Source organism: Geotrypetes seraphini, chromosome 4, assembly GCF_902459505.1.
Source record: "Geotrypetes seraphini chromosome 4, aGeoSer1.1, whole genome shotgun sequence".
Classification (NCBI taxonomy): Eukaryota; Metazoa; Chordata; class Amphibia; order Gymnophiona; family Dermophiidae; genus Geotrypetes; species Geotrypetes seraphini.
The window spans coordinates 318,720,295-318,741,073 of record NC_047087.1 but is presented as its reverse complement, the minus strand read 5'-3'; the positions used below and the strand labels follow the sequence as shown (position 1 = coordinate 318,741,073).

Genomic DNA, 20,779 nt, shown 5'->3' with positions numbered 1-20,779 from the left:
GTTACATGTTTCTTTGTCCTTACTAAGTACTTAAACCTGTCTTTTCTGTTTAGATCGATTACTTTGAAAGAGCCAAGCGTCTGGAAGAAATCCCTCTGATAAAGACGGCATATGAGGAGCAGCGAGTCAATGACATGGAGCTATGGGAGCAGCAGGAAGAAGAAAGGGTAGGAGGAATAAGCACATGGTGGCTACTTTATTTCTCAGTCATGATGTATACAGTTTCTTCCTTCAGATTAGAGGTCTGCACGGGAACGGGGATCGCGGGAATTCCCCCATAACCCACGGGGACCCCCCCTCTGGCCCACGGGACTCTCACGGAGACCCCCCTCTAGCCAACGGGACTCCCACGGGGATGGAAGGCTTTGGAAGCAGGGTTCGTCCATATAATATAATGGACACGTCAGCCTTAGTAAAAGAGAGGGTTTATAAGTTAATTACCTGAACAGAAAACAAAAAAAGGGTTCCACCAAAGAGATTCCACAAGGAAAACAGCAGCGCAAACACAAAAGAAACTGGAATTGATGATCTTGTCAGAAGTAATTGCTGCTTTTTATGGGGACGGGTGGGGATGGAGGTAATTCCTTGTGGGGATGGGTGGGGACGGAGAAGATCCTAGCGGGGACAGGTGGGGACGGAGAGGATCCTGGCGAGGATGGGTGGGATTTTTGTCCCCGTGCAACTCTACTTCAGATGCCTAGTCTGACACGGGCGCAATTTTTTTTACCACAGGAGTAAGACTTTTCACCGCTACCACGGGGCGGTAAAAGGTCTTGTCTCAATTCCTGTGGATTTACTGCGGTGACTACAAGAAAGAAAATTAAGAACCTAATCTTTCTAAAGATGTAGATAAGCAGCATGGAATGACGGGGCAACCTTAAATTCATAGAAACAGATCTTGCATGGAGTGGAAGTTAACCTTAAGGGTTGAGTAGGTGGCGTACACAGTGACTCTTGCAATCTTGACCACTTTAGTGGGCAAACCAGATGGCGATGCTGATCTTTACCTATACTGTTCTCCCAGAGGAGCTTAGAATGATTTACATGAATTTATTAAGGTACTCAAGCATTTTCCCCTGCTTTAAAAAAAAAAAAAAAAGATTAAACGCACTACTATGGAACTGTATTTTTGTATGTTCCAGTAACACTTCCATAGCAGTTTGTTTAATTGTTTGGAAAATTTGTTTGATTTTGAAACTGCCTATGTCCATGTGTGTATAGTGGGGTCTTTAGTGGGGTCTTTACCTGATGTCATCTACTGCAGTGTTCTTCAACCGCCGATCCGTGGACCGGTGCTAGTCCGCAGAAATTTTCTGCCGGTCCACAGGGCTGGCACGTCCATCGGGCCCAAGACAGTGTTCTTCAGCCACTGGTCCACGATGTGATCAATGCGACGTCTTCGGGCCGGCTCCCTGAGTGCTGCAGTGCACAAAGCCGTGGGTAAAGGCTCCTATGAACATCCTGCGCCTGAAACGGAAGTCTTCTCTCTGACATCGCAACGTCAGAGGGAAGGCTTCCAGATGAGGCACAAGACGCACGCAAAGAGCCGCTGCCCACAGCTTTGTGCAATGCAGCCCTCAGAGAGCTGGCCCGAAGACGCCACATTGATCGCACTGTGGATGGCCCAAAGATAACAGCATGGAGGGAGAGAGACAACAACGGTAGGGGAAATGCTTTTATTTTATTTTTTTTATTTAGTGATTTTACATCTGCTGTCTGTTCAGGAAGAAATGCATTTGTTTCTTTTCCTCTGGGGTTGTGCTGCATGCAGAGTCTTACATCTTAGGGTTTGTTTGTAAATATTAGTACTTTTAGGTTTTGGTCCTGCATTTGTATGGGGTTATCTATTTTCTGGTAGGAATGAATGTTGAAAAGCATACAGTGCTTTGTGTAGTTTAATTTTGTGGTTAACCATTACCTGTTGTTAATACGATTAAATTGTGTGTGTGTATATTAAAAATGAATGGAAAAAATGGTGTTAATTAGTACTATTATGGGGGCAGAGTCTGGGGTGGAGATTGGGTAGAGATGGGCATGACTTAGCCCAGTTTTTTTCAACTGCCGATCCACAAAATAATTATTTTATTTCTGCCGGTCCATAGGTGTCAAAAGGTTGAAGAACACTGATCTACTGCATTGCTAAGGTCCAGCTTTTTAGATCTGAAATACCAGGGGGAGGGCAGATGGTATTCACTCCTCAGTGACATTTCCCAGATGGTACCTAGTCATTGATACATTTAAGCTGTATGGATTCATGCTTTCCTTTTTCTTTTCTGCAGATCTGCATGGAATCTGGGAATTTTGGGGTTGAGGTCTGACTTGTATGCATTCCCAGGTTTATTTTTAGTAATGCACTATGATTTCAGATCACCACCATGAAGCTGGAAAGAGAGAAGGCCTTGGAGCACAAGAACAGAATGTCCCGCATGCTGGAGGACAAAGACTTCTTTGTGGAGAGACTAAAAGCCTCCCGGCAGTCAGTGTATGAGGTAAATAGACCTGTTTTCTTTCTGCCACAAAACTTTTTATCTTGGCATTGGTTCTTCATCCTGAATTCCTGCCTCTCACTTAGTCTCGCACTTTCCCTATTTGCAGCACTCTTACTTCCTACCCTCAGCAGCCTTTGTCCTTCTCTCCTTACTCTTTGCACTGTTCGTAACCTGTTGACAGTCTTTGGCAATGGGTTCCATTCCAGTGCTACATTAATCCCCAATATAAAGCCAAGACTGACTCATGTTTGTCTGTTTTTAGATTTGGGAACATCACACACTTTTTCTCTTTAGACATTTCTTTATATATCACCAGATTTAGAACATAAGTTGTTTTATGCTGGGTTAGATGAAAGGTTTATTTATTTATTCATTCAATTTTCTATACCGTTCTCCCAGGAGAGCTCAGAATGGTTTACATGAGTTTATTCAGGTACTCGAGCATTTTCCCTGCCTGTTCCGGTGGGCTCACAATCTATCTAATGTACCTGGGGCAATGGGATTAAGTGACTTGCCCAAGATCACAAGGAGCAGCGTGGGTTTCAACCCATAACCTCAGGGTTCTGAGGCTGTAGCTTTAACCACTGCTCCACACTCTTGTGTCCTATCTTCAACAGTGGCTAAAACAAGTCACAAGAACTGGCAGAATCCCAAGTTCCATAGCATCCTTCTAGACTAGCACAGATGGATATTATGCACTTCTGCCAGCAGATGGAGATTGAGACTGAGCTGTGATCTACTCTATAAGTGGGCTGTGTAGTCCCATGAAAGCCAGTCAATTCTTAGTCTCAGCAGATGGTAGAAGTGGTATGCCTGTGCATTCTTTCCCTTGGGGGGATGGTTTTTATTTTGGTTATTTGTGGGTCATCGTTCCTTGGTTGTTTGGAGGTGATTGTGGGGACCTCTTTCTTGGTTCTTAGCTTCTGGACTGAGGCCAAATACTGTGGTGGGCTCTTTCAGCCCCAGGGATGTCAAACTTGTATGGCAAAGTCCTTCTCCCTCCCCCCTCCTTAGCCCTTTGAGGCCAGATTCTCAAAACTTAATGTTGCCTTTAATGCGGTTGCTAAACCAGTTCTAGCTGGTTTAGCGTGCATGTATTTCAGTGGTGGATTATCAAAACTGCTTACCGTGGCCTCTTCCGAGTTCTTGAGCAATCTCCGATACTGCCATACAAATGTAGTACAACAAGATCATTAATATTAAAATGAGCTCTCTGAGCAATTCTCTTATTGTTAAGTGATTTCCTAACCTTGTTGTGCCACATCTGTGGCCAAAATTTGCCGACAGGTCTGAGCTGTTGTAGCCTTACTTTCTGATCAGTGTGGCGGGATAGAGTGAGCATTTCTACGATGGATGAGAGGGAGTGGGCATCTCTCCTACTGGGGGGGGAGAGGTGGTTGCTTGACTTTGGCGGTAGGAAGGAATGGGCATCTCTCCTGCTGGTGTGTGGTGGGGGGTTGCTTGACTTCAGCGGCAGGATAGAGTGGGCATTTCTCCTGCTGCCATGGAAGGGGGGGGAGTTGTTTGACTTTGGCGGCAGGAAGGATTGGACATCTCTCTTCCATCGCCAAAGTCAAGCAACCACCCCCCCCATTGCAGCAGGAGAGATGCCCACTCCTTCCTGATGCCGAAGTAAGCAAAGCCCCCCCCCCACGTGTCAACGGGAGGGATGCCCCCTCCCGGCCACCGAAGTTAAGTAATCTCCCCCCATGGCATCAGTAGAGTGGGCATCCCTTCTGCAGATCTTTAATTTGGAGTTGGGTTTTTTTTGTGTGCGTTTATTCTGCTCATGTGCCGATCGCTATCACCAACGATGGGCACATGCAAATTTAGCGAACCATCGTTGCTCTCTGCCAATCTCATTTGCATGTGTGGCTTTTGGAGAATGACTCGCCTTTTTGAAATCACTACCATAACGGCTGTAACAGCGGCCCATTGGCTTTTACCACAAAGTTTTGAGAATCTAACCCTGGGTACTTCAAATAAGAAGAGAGCCTCAACTAGTAGTCTCTGCCTGACAGCAGACAGCTAGCTAATCTAGAGATCTGTTGCAGTTTTTTTTTTTTTTTATAATTCTTTATTCATTTTTTAAATCTTACAACAAGTGAATTACACATAATAAAACAATTTTCATATATCACTTGTATTTACATTCAAATATTCCTATATAATATAATAAATACCCCCCTTTTTCCCATTAAACCTATTCCATATGATAAATATTCCCACCCCAACCCCTCCCCACATATATATTACCCATGTGCTAAGATATCTGATCATTAGAGTAATTAGTCAATGGCCCCCATATTTTCTTAAAATTATGAATATTCCCTTGTTGTAACGCTATCATCTTTTCCATCTTATATATGTGACAAACTGAATTCCACCAAAATGTATAATTTAATTTAGTATAATCTTTCCAATTTTGAGTAATTTGTTGCATGGCGACCCCTGTCAATATTAATAATAACTTATTATTATTTGCAGAAATTGGACTCTGAGTTCTCATTGCTGTACCAAATAATATAGTGTCATATGAGAGTCTTACATGATTTTCTAATAAATTAGTTTCCAGAAAGCATTTATACAGGGACAAAAAAAAAATCAAATGATCTAACGTCCCAACTTCTAATCTACAATGCCAGCATCTATTGGATCTAGTGCTATCTAATTTTTGTAAACGTGTAGGGGTCCATAAAACTCGATGTAACAAAAACATCCACATTTGACTCATAGATGCTGATTTTGTAGACCTTAATCTCCAGGACCAAAATCGTTGCCATTGAGATGCAGAAATCGTCTGTCCAATCTCAATACTCCAAATGTCCCTAAGTCCAGTTTTCTTTTTTTTATTTAAAAATCCATATAATAATTTATGCCATTTTGCGGCTTGGTGTCCCCAAAAATCCGCCTGAAAGCAGAGGACCTGCAAACTATATTGAGTATTAAGACCCTTCCATTCAGGGAACCCTACCTGAATAGCCTGCTTCAATTGCCACCATTTAAAATATTGTGTTTTATTTAATCCAAATTTGTTGCAATTGTGAAAAACTAAGCAGTGATCCATCTGAAATAACATCATTCAATGTCCGTATACCTGCAATTATCCACTGCTTCCAGATGATTTTAAACCCACCAATCTTGATCCTGGAGTTAACCCAAATGGATTTTCTTAATGATTTTGCAATTGGATCTGGTGACAAATTACTAATAAATCTTAAGGTCTTCCAAGTATCAAGTAAAATTCTATTATCTTTGTATTTCCTAGGCAATTTTATACTAACTATATGCTCTAAATGTAATGGGAACAGGCGCCGCCATTCTAAATATAACCAGTCAGGTACATTTTCCATGAGATCTGGGAGGATCCAGTACATGCCCTGTCTTAGAATATAGGCTTGATGGTACCTATAAAAATTTGGAAAATTTACCCTTCCCTCCATAATTGTTCTTTGTAGTGATGCTAAAGCAATTCTGGGTCTTTTCCCAAACCAAACGAATTTTGTAAGAACATTGTTTAACTTTTTATAAAATGACCCCTGAAAAAATATTGGTATCATACTCATTTGATAACAAACCACAGGCAGTATCATCATTTTAATTGTTTGAACTCTTCCCCACCAAGAGAGATGTAAAGGATTCCATTGCTCACACATTTCTGTTATCTTTCTTAATAAAAGTTTTTCATTTTCTTTCACTGTGTCATCGATTGTATTTTTTATAATAATACCTAAGTATTTTAAACCTTCATCTTTCCATATAAATGAATATGAATCAAATAATCCTTTGGTACAATGAACAGTAATTGGAAGAACTTCAGATTTACTCCAATTAATTTTATATCCTGAAAATTTACCAAACTTCTCTAAAAGATTAAGTAAACATGGAATGATATTCCCCGGTTCTCTTAAATACAATAAAATATCATCTGCATATGCCGAAAGTTTAAATTCCCAATTCGAGTATGGGATTCCCTTTATCCCCTTTGTTTGATTAATTGCAATTAATAAGGGTTCAAGAACAACATCAAAAAGTAAAGGGGACAAAGGACAACCTTGTCTAACCCCCCTTAGCAAGTTAAATCTATCAAATAAATTATTATTAATATATAATCTTGCACCAGGAGAGCTATACAATGTCTGAATCATTTTAATAAATCCGGGGCCTATTCCAAACCATTCCAGAGCTTGATACATAAAACTCCATTCCACTCTATCAAATGCTTTTTCTGCATCAAGAGACACTAGAAAAGCTGGATCATTAATATTTTTTGCTAAATTTAAAGAGTGAAATGCTAATCTAGTATTATTTGACGAATGCCTTTTAGCAATAAATCCTGTTTGGTGAACATCAATAATAAAAGGAAGAGCTTTGGCCAATCTTAATGCTAATACTTTAGCAACCAATTTACCATCCACATTTATCAAAGAGATAGGCCTGTAGTTTGAAACCAAAGTAGGATCCCTGTTTGGTTTTGGCAAGACAATAATTACAGAATCAGCCATATTACCTGATATATTCTCATTATTCATTTGATATTGATATAAATTTAATAGATATGGTAAAATAATATTTTGAAATGATTTATAAAATTCAACAGTATATCCATCACCACTTGGAACGGATCCAACTCTAAGAGACTTCAATGCTGATTCTACTTCTTTTAAAGATATGGGTTCTTCTAAACTTCTTTTTATATGATCCGGAACATTTGGTCCATTAAATGACTTTAAAAAATCTAACCCATCTTGTTCTTTATTTTCATAAGTATCAGAAGAATATAGATCCTTATAAAAATCAAGAAACTGCATTAAAATATCCTTAGTACTAGTGTGTGTATTGCCCTGCACATCTTTAATTGCTATAATCTTAGATTTCCTTTTTTTTTGCTTTAAGAAAATTTGCTAATAATCTTCCAGCCTTGTTTGAATTACCATAATATTGAACTTGCCGAGAGAACATATCTTTCCTCACCATTTGAGAAGAAATCTCATTATACTTAGCTTTTACTTTTAATAATTTTTGTAATATATCATGTTCCCATTTCTCAATTAATTTATTTTCTAATACTTTAATTTCTTTTCCCAAATCAACAAATTGTTTTTTAGTTTGTTTTTTAATAAATGCTGAATATGAAATAATATTTCCTCTCATTGTTGCTTTAAAAGCATCCCATAAAATCTCAATATTTATATTATCCAAATTATTAATTTGAAAAAATTCAGTCATCTTTACTTTAAGATCTTCCAGAAAGTTCGAATCTGCAAGTAAAGCATTAACAAATCTCCAAATTGATTTAGAATCTTCTAACTCATCATACTGAAAGTCAACCCACACACCAGCATGATCTGAAATTACAATAGGATCAATAACTTCTTTCATCACATGCTGTGCTATATTATTAGAAACAAATATATAATCAATACGTGAAAAAGACTTGTAGACCTGAGAACAAAAAGAAAATTCCTGATCATTAAAATGAAGAATACGCCACATATCAACTAAATCACAAGATTGTATCAAATTATCTAAACCTAACGATTTCATAATTCTACTTGGTCTCTTATTCAAAATCGGATCCATTATAGCATTGAAATCTCCAGCCACCACTAAATTAGAGGCAGCCAGTGGCAACAATATTTGTTGAATTTGTTTAAAAAAACTCCATTTGATTCGAATTAAGAGCATACAAATTAAATAAATCCAGGGTTGTATTTCCCAGAACCATTTTGATATGCACCCATCTTCCTAAAGGATCAGAATTTACTAATTGAAAATCAGCACTACATTTCCTATTTACAAGAACAGCTACCCCAGCTTTTTTCCCTACAGCAGGTGCAAACAAACATTTAGATACCCAACCCCCTGATAGCTTCTTAGATTCAATCCCGGAGAGATGAGTGTCTTGAATGAAATATACATCCACATTCTGTTTATGGAGAAAAGCTAACATTTTCTTTCTTTTAATTGGGTGATTTAGACCATTGACATTGATAGAAAAAATTTTAATATCCATCTAATTTTATGATTAAATTTTGACACATATCTCTATAATAAATTTTATGATCAGACATCAGCACATTTTTAACATAATCTCTTTTTTACTAATAATTATTATTTATTATTTATTATTATAATAATAATATCCATATATCCTCCTTAGAATCTGTCCAGCACATAAAGTGAATGCTCCGCACTAGAGTCATTAGCTTCCACTTTAGAATGTTTATTCTCACTTTATATTCTGTTGACCAGGACCGTTGAAATGACCATTTTGAATAAGTTTTGAAATGTTCTATCTCGTTACCTTGTAGTTCAATATACATACTTCATTTGCTTCATTGCCATATTCCTTCAGCTATCATCTTTAGATTTTTCCCAGAACAAAACACTCTCAATATAAAATATCAAAAAATAACACTTTTCCTTTCTTTTATTTTATTTTTTTCTCAATAATACAGCACTATTTAATTTCCCAAACCGGGATTATGATGACATTGGCTGTTCTTGTTCATTAATGAATTTTTGTAATTCATCTGGCTCATTGAAAGTGAAAGATTTATTACCTACAGTAACTTTCATAATCGCAGGGTAAACTAACCCATATTTAGCTCCCATCTCTCTCAATTGGGGTCTTAGCTCCAGAAACTTTTTCCTTTTTAATGCAGTATTTCTTGCAAAATCTGGCACCAGATGTATATGCGCGTCTTGATACTTTAAACTTTTATTTTGTTTAGCTAATTGAAACACTTCAATAACCTGTTGATGCCTTAACAGTTTAAAAATTAGTGGTCGAGGTCCCCTTTGCTTTTCTAATTTTCTCGTAGGGACTCTGTGCGCTCTTTCCACTTCAACCGGAAACTTTGATTTCAGTGGAAGTAATTTAGGCAGTAAATTTTCTATAAAGGAGACCGCATTTCCTTTTTCCGCCCCTTCCGGTAACCCTAGCAAACGCAAGTTACTCCTCCTCTGACGATTAGCACAATCTTCCAGTTCTCTGGTAAGTACTTCAATTTTTTTCCTGTCCGTTTTACCAAGGCTAACTTCTGATTCCACCTCAATCATTCTCTCTTCGATATTATGTGTCTTCATTTCCAACATTTCCATTTTTTTATTTAAGGTCGAAACCTCTACAGTCAAATTATTAACCTTTTTTTCTGTATTCAGCACAATCTCCTTGATCTCCTTCAACTCCTTCATTACCTCACTATCTCCATTCTTGGAAACTGTCTCTTGATCCGTCTTCGCTCTTTTACTGCTTCCCAGTAACGTAAATTCATTTTTATTTTGTTTTCCTGTCGCCATCACTTCTTCTTATCTCTTACTCGCTCTTAAATGTTCAAATTTAACAAATTTCCTGTGACTTTTAAATCCTTCAAATTCTTTCACCATGGAGCTCCTTTACTACCCAACCTTCCTCGTGCGTGCCCAAGCCACGCCCCCTGTTCAGTTTGTTAATGTTGAATTTTATTTTATTTTTTACGTGTGTGTACAAGACTTATCAGCTTCTCGTAGTGTGGGGCATGGAATTGATGTGTTTGATTTAGACTTATCTGCTCTAGGCTTTCCTCCTTGGAATTTTTGGTTCGGGGTGATTATGAGCAGTCAAAGCAGAAGCACTTGTGGGACCTGTCAGTGCTGGGCCATTGATGCGACCTGTTTTTGTTCTTTTTGTACTGGCCAGCAAGCCTCAGCTTCGCCAGCAGTGGCTACTTTATCTGAGCTGGTGCTGCATTCGGGCATGTCATTTGGGAATGCAGCAAGACCACAGTCAGCCGCAGAGCACACTTTGCCGGTGGCTCCAATTTTGGCGGGAACTACCACCGTTTGAGCTCTGTGAGTTCTGCTGCCTTTCCAGGGCCTGCTTCGGGTCTTGATCTTCCCCTGCGGCTAGAGTTGATGTCTTCCTCGCTTCCTTCTCAGTTGAGCCCAGGTTTGCCTGCTGCCTCTGGGGTTTATTTTTCACCCGATTTTGTGCTGGCTACATATAGGGCTTTCTGTCTTTGCAAATTCAGGGGGTCTGGTCCTCTGGCTTCTGGGGAGGCGCTCCTGGATTCTCCTCCTTCTCTTCCACAGAAGTGAAGTCATGTGGACTAGGTGAAGGATGATTTCATGGATTGTGAAGACACTGAAGGGAAATGGGGAGCAGAGAGTGGGGAGAAGACGCTGAAGGGAAATGGGGAACAGAGAGTGGGGAGAATACATATGCTGAAGAGCTCCACGGCTTTCCCTGAGAAAATCAGCTAAATCTCTGCCTTTTTGACTAAAATTGGGGTGGGGGAGAAAATTGCTACCCAAGATTGGAACCGAGCGCTGCCCACAGAAATATAGATTTGACTCTTCGGCATGCCAGCAAAACTTCCAAAAGCAATGCATGGTCAAGCCCCAGTCCAGCAGAGATCAGCAGCAAGAGGCAGGATCTTCCGGCACGTCCTGTGGGTTGATGCTGCGTGCCGGTGCCAGATCGCGGTAAGGGTTTGGTTTTGGGCGGGCAATGCGGGAGGGGGGGGGGCAAGGGCTCGCAAATCGAGTCAGCGCTCGGTTTGCGAGGCACGATTTGCTCAAGTGTTTTGCTCGTCTTGCAAAATACTCGCAAACCGCGGTTTGACTGTACTATATTTTAAAACTTAGCAACACCAAGTTACTTCTAGGTAAGCAGATATTTTCTCTATGGCTACATGCAGCTCTAAAATGGAGTCTACAATTTCCACACACACAAGGGAAGCAGCCGGGAGAAAGGGAGGTGTTGGGGGGGGGGGGGGGGGCTCAGCCCACCGGACGAACAGCAGTGCACTCTGGGAGCTTATCTTAAAGCAGTACACTGTTTTCATATCTGAAAACAAGCACCCTGCTTTCATGCATATGGGGGCAGAACAATATGAATGTATATACCAATCTTCCTAAATGCTAGAGAACCATAGAGACAGTGGGGCAGACCAAAGTAATCATCCTCTGTTAGCATTTCATAACTAGTGCTTTTACCACATTCCCAAGAAGTATGTAACTGTTGCTTAGTATTAATCCTAGAAAGCTTTTTGTTTTTAATCCTTCACCTATGTTACAGGAGAAACTCCAACAATTTGAGGAGAGGTTGGCAGAAGCAAGAAAAATGCGCCTGGAGGAGCGCAAGAGACAGCGCAGGGATGATAGACGTATCGCTTATTATCGAGAAAAGGAAGAAGAAGAACAGAGGCTGCTGGAGGAAAAGCTCATGAAAGGTAAAACAGACCTACTGGGAATGAAATCTTTGTGGCAGGAGGTGGAGTAAACACTCTTGATTGTGTCTTTCCTTGTCATCGGCAGTAGTTAAATCCAGAGATGAGTGGGTTATGATCATCCAACAACAGGCGGAGATAGAGATTTTATCATGCAGTGCTTGTAAATTTTTCTTTACAATTAGGTTGTTTTTTAATCGAGATATTGTATGTATGTTTAAGTTGTATTTTAACCATCTATAATATAATAAAAGCCTAAGCCGCGCATGCGCACTCCCACCGCGTGTTCCGTTTTCCATGCGCTGTAGGGCACCGCAGGTAGGAGTATGCATGTGCGCGAATCTCTCTCTCTCTCTCTCTCTCTCTCTCTCTTCAAGGCGGATGTCGGCCGCGGCGGCTGTAGGCTGTGGTTGCTGTTGGTGGCTGCAGGCCACGGTGACCGAGCACGGAGCCGGGCCGAAGTTTCTTTTTTAACTTCAAAGACGCTGCAGCGGCTCCTTTCACGAGCCACTCCTGCGTCGGAGAAGGCGGCGATCGTGAGAGGAGCCGCCGGGAAGTTACACTGCTGGGGGCTCGGGCTGCCGGGAAGTTACACTGCTGGGGGCTCGGGCTGTTAGGTCCGTGCAGGCTCCTCTCATGGTAAATCCCCAGAGGCAAGATGAGAAACCAGTGGGAGTTCGCTATTGCTGATGGAAAAGCAGAGCTCAAGCCTTTCTGTCTGAACTACAGATGGTTGATACTTCTCCCTCTCTCTGATTTTGACATGGCACAAGTGTGTTTAATTACTTTTAACTCTGATTAAGTGTAATATGTTTCTTTAGGTCTCTGTGCACTTAAGGTTGCCATTATGTGGGATGGGGAGGGCAGGAGGAGAGGGAGACACTCAGGAAATCAGGTTCAGCTCATCTAATATAATAAAAGCCTAAGCCGCGCATGCGAACTCCCACCGCGTGTTCCGTTTTCCATGCGCTGTATGGCACCGCAGGTAGGAGTGCGCATGCGCACGAATCTCTCTCTTTCTCTCTTCAAGGCGGATGTCGGCGGCGGCGGCTGTCGGTGGCTGCAGGCTGCGGCTGCCGAGCACGGAGCCGGGCCGAAGTTTCTTTTTTAACTTCAAAGACGCTGCAGCGGTTCCTCTCACCAGCCGCTCCTGCGTCTGAGAAGGCGGCAATCGTGAGAGGAGCTGCTGGAAAGTTACACTGCTGGGGGCTCGGGCTGTTAGGTCCGTGCAGGCTCCTCTCGCGGTAAATGGAGGGAGAGGGAATGCTGCGGCTGCTGGACAGGGAAGTAGGGAAGGAGATAGGAAGAAAGAGACAGGGGCAGGGAGAGAGTCAGACAGACAAAGGGGGCCAGGGAGGGAGAGAGACAGCGGGAGGAAGAGAGACAGAAAGAAAAAGACAGGGGTAGGGAGAGAAACAGAAAGAAATAGAGACATATATTCTACCACCAGCGGGAGGAAGGGAGACAGAAAGAAAAGAAGAAAGACACAGGGACAGGGAGAGACACAGAAAGATAGACAGACAAAGGGGGTCAAGGAAAGAGACAGACAGAAAGAAAGACAGCAGGACAGAGAGAAAGACAGAAATAAAGACAGACAGACATATATTCTAGCACCCGTTAATGTAACGGGCTAAAATACTAGTGATGTATAATTCTGCCCATAAAAATGTGTATACGATTGTATTTATCTACTGTTGTGAACCGCCTAGAACTATTGTCAGGGCAGTATACAAGAAATACAATTATTATTATTAAAAACTGCAAACATGGAGTCACTTGATGTGCTGAGCGTAGCAAGACGTGTCTTGCTGGAGCTCCGGGGCCCTCCGTTCCTTTTTCCCTTTTTTAAATTCCTGCACGTCGGTGTGAGAGCGGTACATGGACAAGTTTGTCACCCACGCTAGCCCGGCTATGAGTGGGAGATCAACACGGAAAGATAAAGAAGTGCGGCCCCAGAAACCTGACCCGAAAATGGCGGCAGTGGAATCGGGCCCCGCGCTTCTCCTCTCTGAGGCGCATATTGAGGCTCTTGTCAGCATCGGTGGTGCGCGCTCTTGAATCCTGTTTTGATCAACTATCGGGGCAGTTGTCGGCCATGGAGACTTTGTTGGCCGACACGACTAGGCGCACAGGGGAGTTGGAGACGCGGGTTGCGCTGGTAGAGGACGCTCACACCTCCTCTGCGGCTGATGTACTTTCCCTCCGGGAACAATTACAGCGGCAATCAGAGAAACTTGAAGACCTTGAGAATCGTTCTCGGAGGGATAATCTTCATTTGGTGGGTCTGCCGGAAGCTGTCTCTGACTCCCAATTGCTGCCCGCTCTTGAGTCCTGGTTGCAGGCAGAGCTTCCATTATCCCAGGACAAGCAGGCAGGTATTCTCACTAGTGGGTGATGTCATCCGACAGAGCCCCGATACGGACATCTTGCAAGCATGTCTTGCTTGAAGAAACTCAGAAGTTTCGAGATGCCCGCACCGCGCATACGCCAGTGCCTTCCCGCCCGATGTACCGGGCGTGTCTCCTCAGTTCTTTTCTTTCCGCGGAGCTGAGAAGTTTCACTTCATTCTGCGCTGACTGAATTTCAGTAAAATTTGCCTTCTTTGTACCGCGTGATTTGTTTATTAGTTTATTTCTATTTAATTTAGTATTTCTTTTCAAAAAAAAAAAAAAAAGAGTTAAAATTATTTCTTCCGGCGGTTCGGCCGGGCCGGCCTCGTGGCTTAGGCCCAGCGCCTTCGACCTTGCGGCGACGATTTTCCGGCCTATGTCCCGGCCAATCACCGGTTTTAAAAAGTGCAGCAAGTGCCGGCGTGCGATTTCGTTGACGGACCCGAAATCGTGCCGGCCTTGTTCCACGCTTACTGCGCGCTCGTTTAAATGGCGCTGCTTGCTCTGGGAGTCGATGTTTAAGATGGAGACTGCTAAGGAGCCGTCTGCTTCCACTTCCACTGATGTTTCGCCGGTCCGTGCGAAACCTGCATCGACGACCCCTGCATTTGGCCTTGTGAAGCCGGCATCGTTCACACCGACTTCAGCCTCGAGTTCGGCACCGGTGCCTGTCCCCGTCTCCTCGGCTCAGGTACCGCCTTCCACTGTCCCTCCGGTGGTCATCAAAGTGCCTAAAGCTAGCAAGCAGAAGCACTTGGCCACAAAGGAGCGCGAAGACCGTGCTGGAGGACCCCCTTTCGGTGCGGATCCCTCCATATCGGCTTTGCTGCGATCCCTACTGGAAGCTCAGTTTGTCGAGCTTATGCAGTCTATGGGACCCCGGCTTATCGCCTCCATTCAGGGTGACCTCCCGGTCCCGGTCCAGGAGGGCGGCCCGCCCCCCTCCCCCTCCTCCTCGTCGTTCGATCTCACTGCTCGACGAGGAGGATCGGCGGAGGGCGGCGGGAGCCTCGAGGCGGGCTTCCTTTAGTGATATGCTGCCTTTGGAGCCCATCACGCCTCCTCGCCATCAGAGTACTATGCCAGCCCCTGATAATCGGAGTCCTGGGCATACCGCATCGCAGGAAGAGTTCTTCCGCACTCCATACCAGCCCTGGGTGGCATCGCGTGAGTCCGCATCCTTGCCACATCTACGATCCACTGCATCTAGTCCCATCCATTCAGTGGAAGCTTCGGGGGACCGTGCGATGCATAGGAGGTCTCGTTCTCCATCCCGACACCGGGAGGGGCATCGATCTCGACACTCGTCTCGACACTCCTCGCGTCATTCGGAGGTGTCTCCGCAAAAGAAGATGCAGCGTATGGGATACTCCTCGTCGGATATATCCCCGCCTGAGGGACCGGAGTATGAGGAACCATCTACCTCCTATTCTCCTTGCAGCTCCCAGCTCTCTCTGGACCCGGAGGCTTCCACTTCTTCTAGTCCGTCTCGCCGGCTGGCGCTGGCGGACCAACTGTCCTTTTCTTCTTTCCTCCGACAAATGGCGGATGACTTGGATGTAACTTTGGACACTGGTTCTCGATATTCCAAGGAGTATCTGGACACCATGCACTTGCCTCACCCTCCGGCGGAGTCGCTCCGGCTTCCTCTGCATAAACTGCTTGACCAGACTTTCATGCGCTGTTTTGAAACGCCATATTATCCCAGGACAAGCAGGCAGGTATTCTCACTAGTGGGTGATGTCATCAGACAGAGCCCCGGTACGGACGTCTCACAAGCACGTGTTGCTTGTAGAAACTTAAAGTTTCTAGATGCCCGCACCGCGCATGCGCCGGTGCCTTCCTACCCGGAGATCCGGGCGTGTCTCCTCAGTTCTTTCTTTTCCGCGGAGCTGAGAAGTTCAACTTCATCATGCGCTAGCTGAATTCAGTTAAATTTGCCTTCCTTGTCCGCGTTTTCGCTTTCTTTTAATTACAGTTAACAGTTCTTTTCTTTTCGTAAAAAAAAAAAAAAAAGAAGATTATTTCCTCCGGCGGGTCGAACAGGCCGGCCACGTGGCTCAGGCCCACTGGCTTCGACCTCGCGGCTGAGATTTTCCGGCCTATGTCCCGGCCAATCACCGGTTTTAAAAAGTGCAGCAAGTGCCAACGCGCGATTTCACTCACGGACCCTCACTGGCGCTGTTTGCAGTGTTTGGGCCCTGACCACATTCCGAAATCGTGCAGGCCTTGCTCTACCCTTACGGCACGCTCATTCAAGCGGCGTTGCCTATTGTGGGAATCGATGTTCAAGATGGACGCAGCTAAGGATCCCTCAGCCTCCACTTCATCCGATACCTCCCCGGTTCGGGCAAAACCGGCATCGACCCCTCCTGCATCGAGCGTGGTGAAACCGGCATCGCTCGCCCCGACACCATCCACGAGCTCGACGTCGGTGCCTGCCCCGGTCTCCTCGGTTCAGGTACCTCTTCCTTCCACAGTGCCACCAATGGTCATCAAAGTGCCGAAAGCTACTAAGCAGAAGCACTCGGCCTCGAAGGAGCGCGATGTCCGTGCAGGAGGACCCCCTTTCGGTGCGGATCCCTCCTTATCGGCTTCGCTACGGTCCGTGCTGGAAGCTCAATTCGTTGAGCTCATGCAGACCATCGGACCCGGGCTCATCGCTGCCATACAGGGTGACCTCCCGGTACCGATCCAAAGGGGCGGCTCGCCCCCTCCCCCTCCCCCACACCGTTCGACCTCGACAACCGACGAGAACGAACGGGGGAGGGCGGCGATGCACACGCGGCAAGCCTCGCTTACCGATATGCCGCCATTAGAACCCATTACGCCTCCGCGCCAACATGGGACCAGACCTCCGATCGATACTCGAAGCCCTGGGCATAGTCAGGAAGAGTTCTTCCGTACTCCTTACCAGACTTGGGTAGCATCGCAAGAACCCGCATCGCAAACCCAGTTACGATCCACCGCTTCCAGCCCTATCCACTTGGGGGCCTCGGGAGACCATGCGATGCACAGACGATCCCGATCCCCGTCCCGCCACCGAGACGGGCACCGATCGAGACACTCATCCTGGCACTCCTCACGTCATTCGGAAGTGTCACCGCAGAAAAAACTGCAACGTAGGGGATACTCCTCATCAGAGGTGTCCCCTCCGAGGGGCCCGGAGTACGAGGAGACACCGGTGTCTGATTCTCCTTGTCACTCCCCGATGTCCACGGACCTGGAGGCCTCATCATCCTCCAGCCCGTCCCACAGACCGACGCTGGCGGAACAATTGTCCTTCTCATCATTCCTCCGACAAATGGCGGATGATCTGGATGTGACCCTTGACACGGGCTCCAGATACTCTAAAGAGTATCTGGACACCATGCATTTACCTAACCCTCCAACGGAGTCGCTTCGGCTCCCCTTGCACAAATTACTGGACCAGACCTTCATGCAGTGCTTCGAAACGCCGTATTCCATACCGGCGATCCCCAGCAAACTCGATGCTCGATACCGCATCGTGCACCATAAAGGGTTCGAGGGCCCTCAACTCTCCCACCAATCCCTACTGGTCGAGTCCTCCCTTAAACGCTCTCACCCCTCCCAGGTCTACGCCTCTGTACCGCCGGGCCGAGAGGGGAGAACGATGGACAAATTTGGTAGAAAATTCTACCAAAACTCCATGATGGCGTCACGGGTGCTGAACTACAACTTCTTTTTCTCTTCCTATCTGGAGTTCTTCTTGCCGGTGCTCCGCAAGTTCACTCCGTTCATAGACAACCAAGCTCGATTCGAGTTCGAGGAAGTAGTAGCCTCCCTCTCCCAATTACGCCTCCAGCTGATGCAATCCTCCTTCGATGCATTCGAACTCTCGGCACGCGCCGCCGCAAGCGCGGTAGCCATGCGTCGCCTGGCATGGCTCCGTACTATCGATATGGATCCCAACCTACAGGACAGACTCGCCAACGTACCATGTGCTGGAGCTGACCTGTTCGATGAGTCTATCGAAACTGTTACCAAGAAGCTGTCGGATCATGAAAAATCTTTTCAATCCATCCTACGGCCCAAACCCAAACCTCAACAGTCTCGACCATCCAGGCCACCCCTGATTTACCAGCGGCGTTACATGCCCAGACAAACGCCTGCTGCGAGACAGCCTGCGAAGAGACAACCTCCCCAGAAGTCTCAGCAAAAACCTCAGCCACCGGCTGTACCTAAGACTCCCCAGCCCTTTTGACGCCCCTCCCGGGAGCATAACCTCGGCCTCTCCCATAGGGGGCCGCCTCCATCTTTTTTACCATCGATGGGAGGCCATAACCACGGACCTATGGGTCCTCACCATCATAAGAGAAGGATACTCTCTTCAATTCCATCGGGTCCCCCCGGACCATCCTCCAAGAGAGTATCCTTCAAGCTCGACGCAGACCGCCCTTCTTCTTCAGGAAGTCCAAACCTTACTTCAGCTTCGGGCTGTCGAGCCGGTCCCGTCAGACCAATTGAACCGAGGGTTTTACTCCCGGTACTTCCTCGTCCCGAAGAAAACGGGCGACCTGCGACCCATTTTAGACCTTCGGGCCCTCAACAAGTTCCTGGTCAAAGAGAAGTTCCGCATGTTGACCTTGGCTTCTCTATACCCCCTCCTCGAGCAGAACGACTGGTTATGCTCCCTGGATCTCAAGGAGGCCTACACTCACATCCCCATTCACCCGGCCTCCCGAAAGTTCCTCAGATTTCGGGTGGGAAATCTGCACCTACAGTATCGAGTGCTACCATTCGGCCTATCTTCATCCCCCAGAGTCTTCACAAAGTGCCTGGTGGTAGTGGCCGCAGCACTCCGGGACAGGGGTCTACAGGTATTTCCATACCTCGACGACTGGCTCATCAAGGCCCCGTCAGCCCCAGAGGCCACTTCGGCGGCCTTGGCTACAACCTACTTCCTCCAGAATTTAGGCTTCGAGATCAACTTCTCCAAGTCTCATCTACAACCCACCCAGTCCCTCCCCTTCATCGGAGCGGTCCTGGACACCACCCGACTCTGAGCATTTCTGCCCCAGCAACGCATGGAGTCCCTTCTTCATCTCTGCCAGTCGGTGGCTACTCGCCAAACCCTACCGGCGAGACAACTGATGGTGCTCCTGGGCCATATGGCCTCCACAGTACACGTGACACCCTTTGCCAGACTCCACCTCAGGATCCCCCAGTGGACCCTGGCATCACAGTGGAATCAGACATTCGATCCGCTGTCCAAACGCATCGTAGTCACACCTGCTCTTCGGCAGTCTCTACTTTGGTGGATGACCTCTTCGAATCTATCCAGAGGTTTGCTGATGCACTCTCCCCCCCATCAGAAAGTTCTCACAACCGATTCGTCGAATTACGCATGGGGGGCCCACCTGGAGGGTCTCCGCACCCAAGGATTCTGGACCAGTGCGGAAAGACTACACCAAATCAATCTATTGGAACTCAGAGCCATCTTCAATGCGCTCCAAGCTTTCCAACACCGACTCCACGACATGGTAATCCTCATTCGCACAGACAATCAGGCCGCCATGTATTATATCAACAAGCAAGGAGGCACGGGCTCGGCCCTCCTTTGCCAGGAAGCTCTACGAGTCTGGGACTGGGCGGTGCGCCACAACGCCCTACTCAGAGCAGTATACATCCAGGGGGAGAACAACGTCCTAGCAGACAAACTAAGCCGTCTGCTACAACCGCACGAATGGACTCTCCATTCCAACCCCCTTCACCAAATCTTCACGCAATGGGGGACGCCTCAGATAGACCTCTTTGCGGCTCCCCACAACGCCAAACTGCCTCAGTTTTGCTCCAGGATCTACACTCCTCATCGCCTCGAGGCAGATGCTTTTCTACTGAACTGGGGGAAACGATTTCTATATGCGTTCCCACCATTCCCGCTGATCCAGAAGACTCTGGTCAAGCTGAAACTCGAACGGGCCACCATGATTCTAATAGCTCCTCGGTGGCCCAGACAACCTTGGTTCTCCCTCCTACTTCAACTCAGCAGCAGGGAACCAGTACCACTTCCAGTGTTTCCTTCACTACTTACTCAACATCAAGGATCACTACTTCATCCCAACCTGCAGTCTCTCCACTTGACAGCTTGGTTCCTCTCAACGTAACCCCTCACCAATTCTCACAAGAAGTGAGGGAGGTCTTGGAAGCTTCCAGGAAGCCCGCCACTCGACAATGCTACTCCCAGAAATGGACCAGATTCTCATCATGGTGCGTTTCTAAGTCAAAGGAACCTCAGCGAGCTTCCTTATCCTCCGTGCTGGACTATCTCCTACACCTATCTCAATCTGGGCTCAAGTCCACATCCATACGAGTCCACCTGAGCGCTATTGCGGCGTTCCACCAGCCTCTACAAGGGAAACCCCTCTCGGCCCATCCGGTGGTCGCCAGATTTATGAAAGGACTCTTCCATGTTAACCCTCCTCTCAAACCACCCCCAGTAGTTTGGGACCTCAATGTAGTCCTTTCCCACCTCATGAAGCCCCCGTTTGAACCACTCAACAGGGCCCCTCTGAAGTATCTCACCTGGAAAGTGCTTTTCCTTGTAGCCCTTACGTCCGCTCGCAGAGTCAGCGAACTCCAGGCATTGATGGCGGACCCACCATTCACAGTATTCCACCATGACAAGGTGGTCCTCCGCACTCACCCGAAATTCCTGCCTAAG

General features: G+C 46.1%; 1 protein-coding gene and 1 non-coding gene across 4 annotated transcripts in view; both read left to right on the top strand.

Annotated features, from left to right (window-relative positions):
* EIF3A (eukaryotic translation initiation factor 3 subunit A) overlaps positions 1-20,779 on the top strand; it is a 330,727-nt gene that overhangs the window by 163,286 nt on the left and 146,662 nt on the right. For all 3 annotated transcript variants that reach the window (XM_033943256.1, XM_033943255.1, XM_033943254.1), the window contains exons 14-16: positions 54-167; positions 2,367-2,489; positions 11,554-11,707. In XM_033943256.1, coding sequence (XP_033799147.1) covers positions 54-167; positions 2,367-2,489; positions 11,554-11,707 — 391 coding nt within the window. The remainder of the gene's footprint in view (positions 1-53; positions 168-2,366; positions 2,490-11,553; positions 11,708-20,779) is intronic.
* LOC117360178 lies at positions 2,645-2,765 on the top strand. Its single transcript, XR_004539385.1, has one exon. It is a non-coding gene; the product is annotated as a small nucleolar RNA SNORA54 (small nucleolar RNA).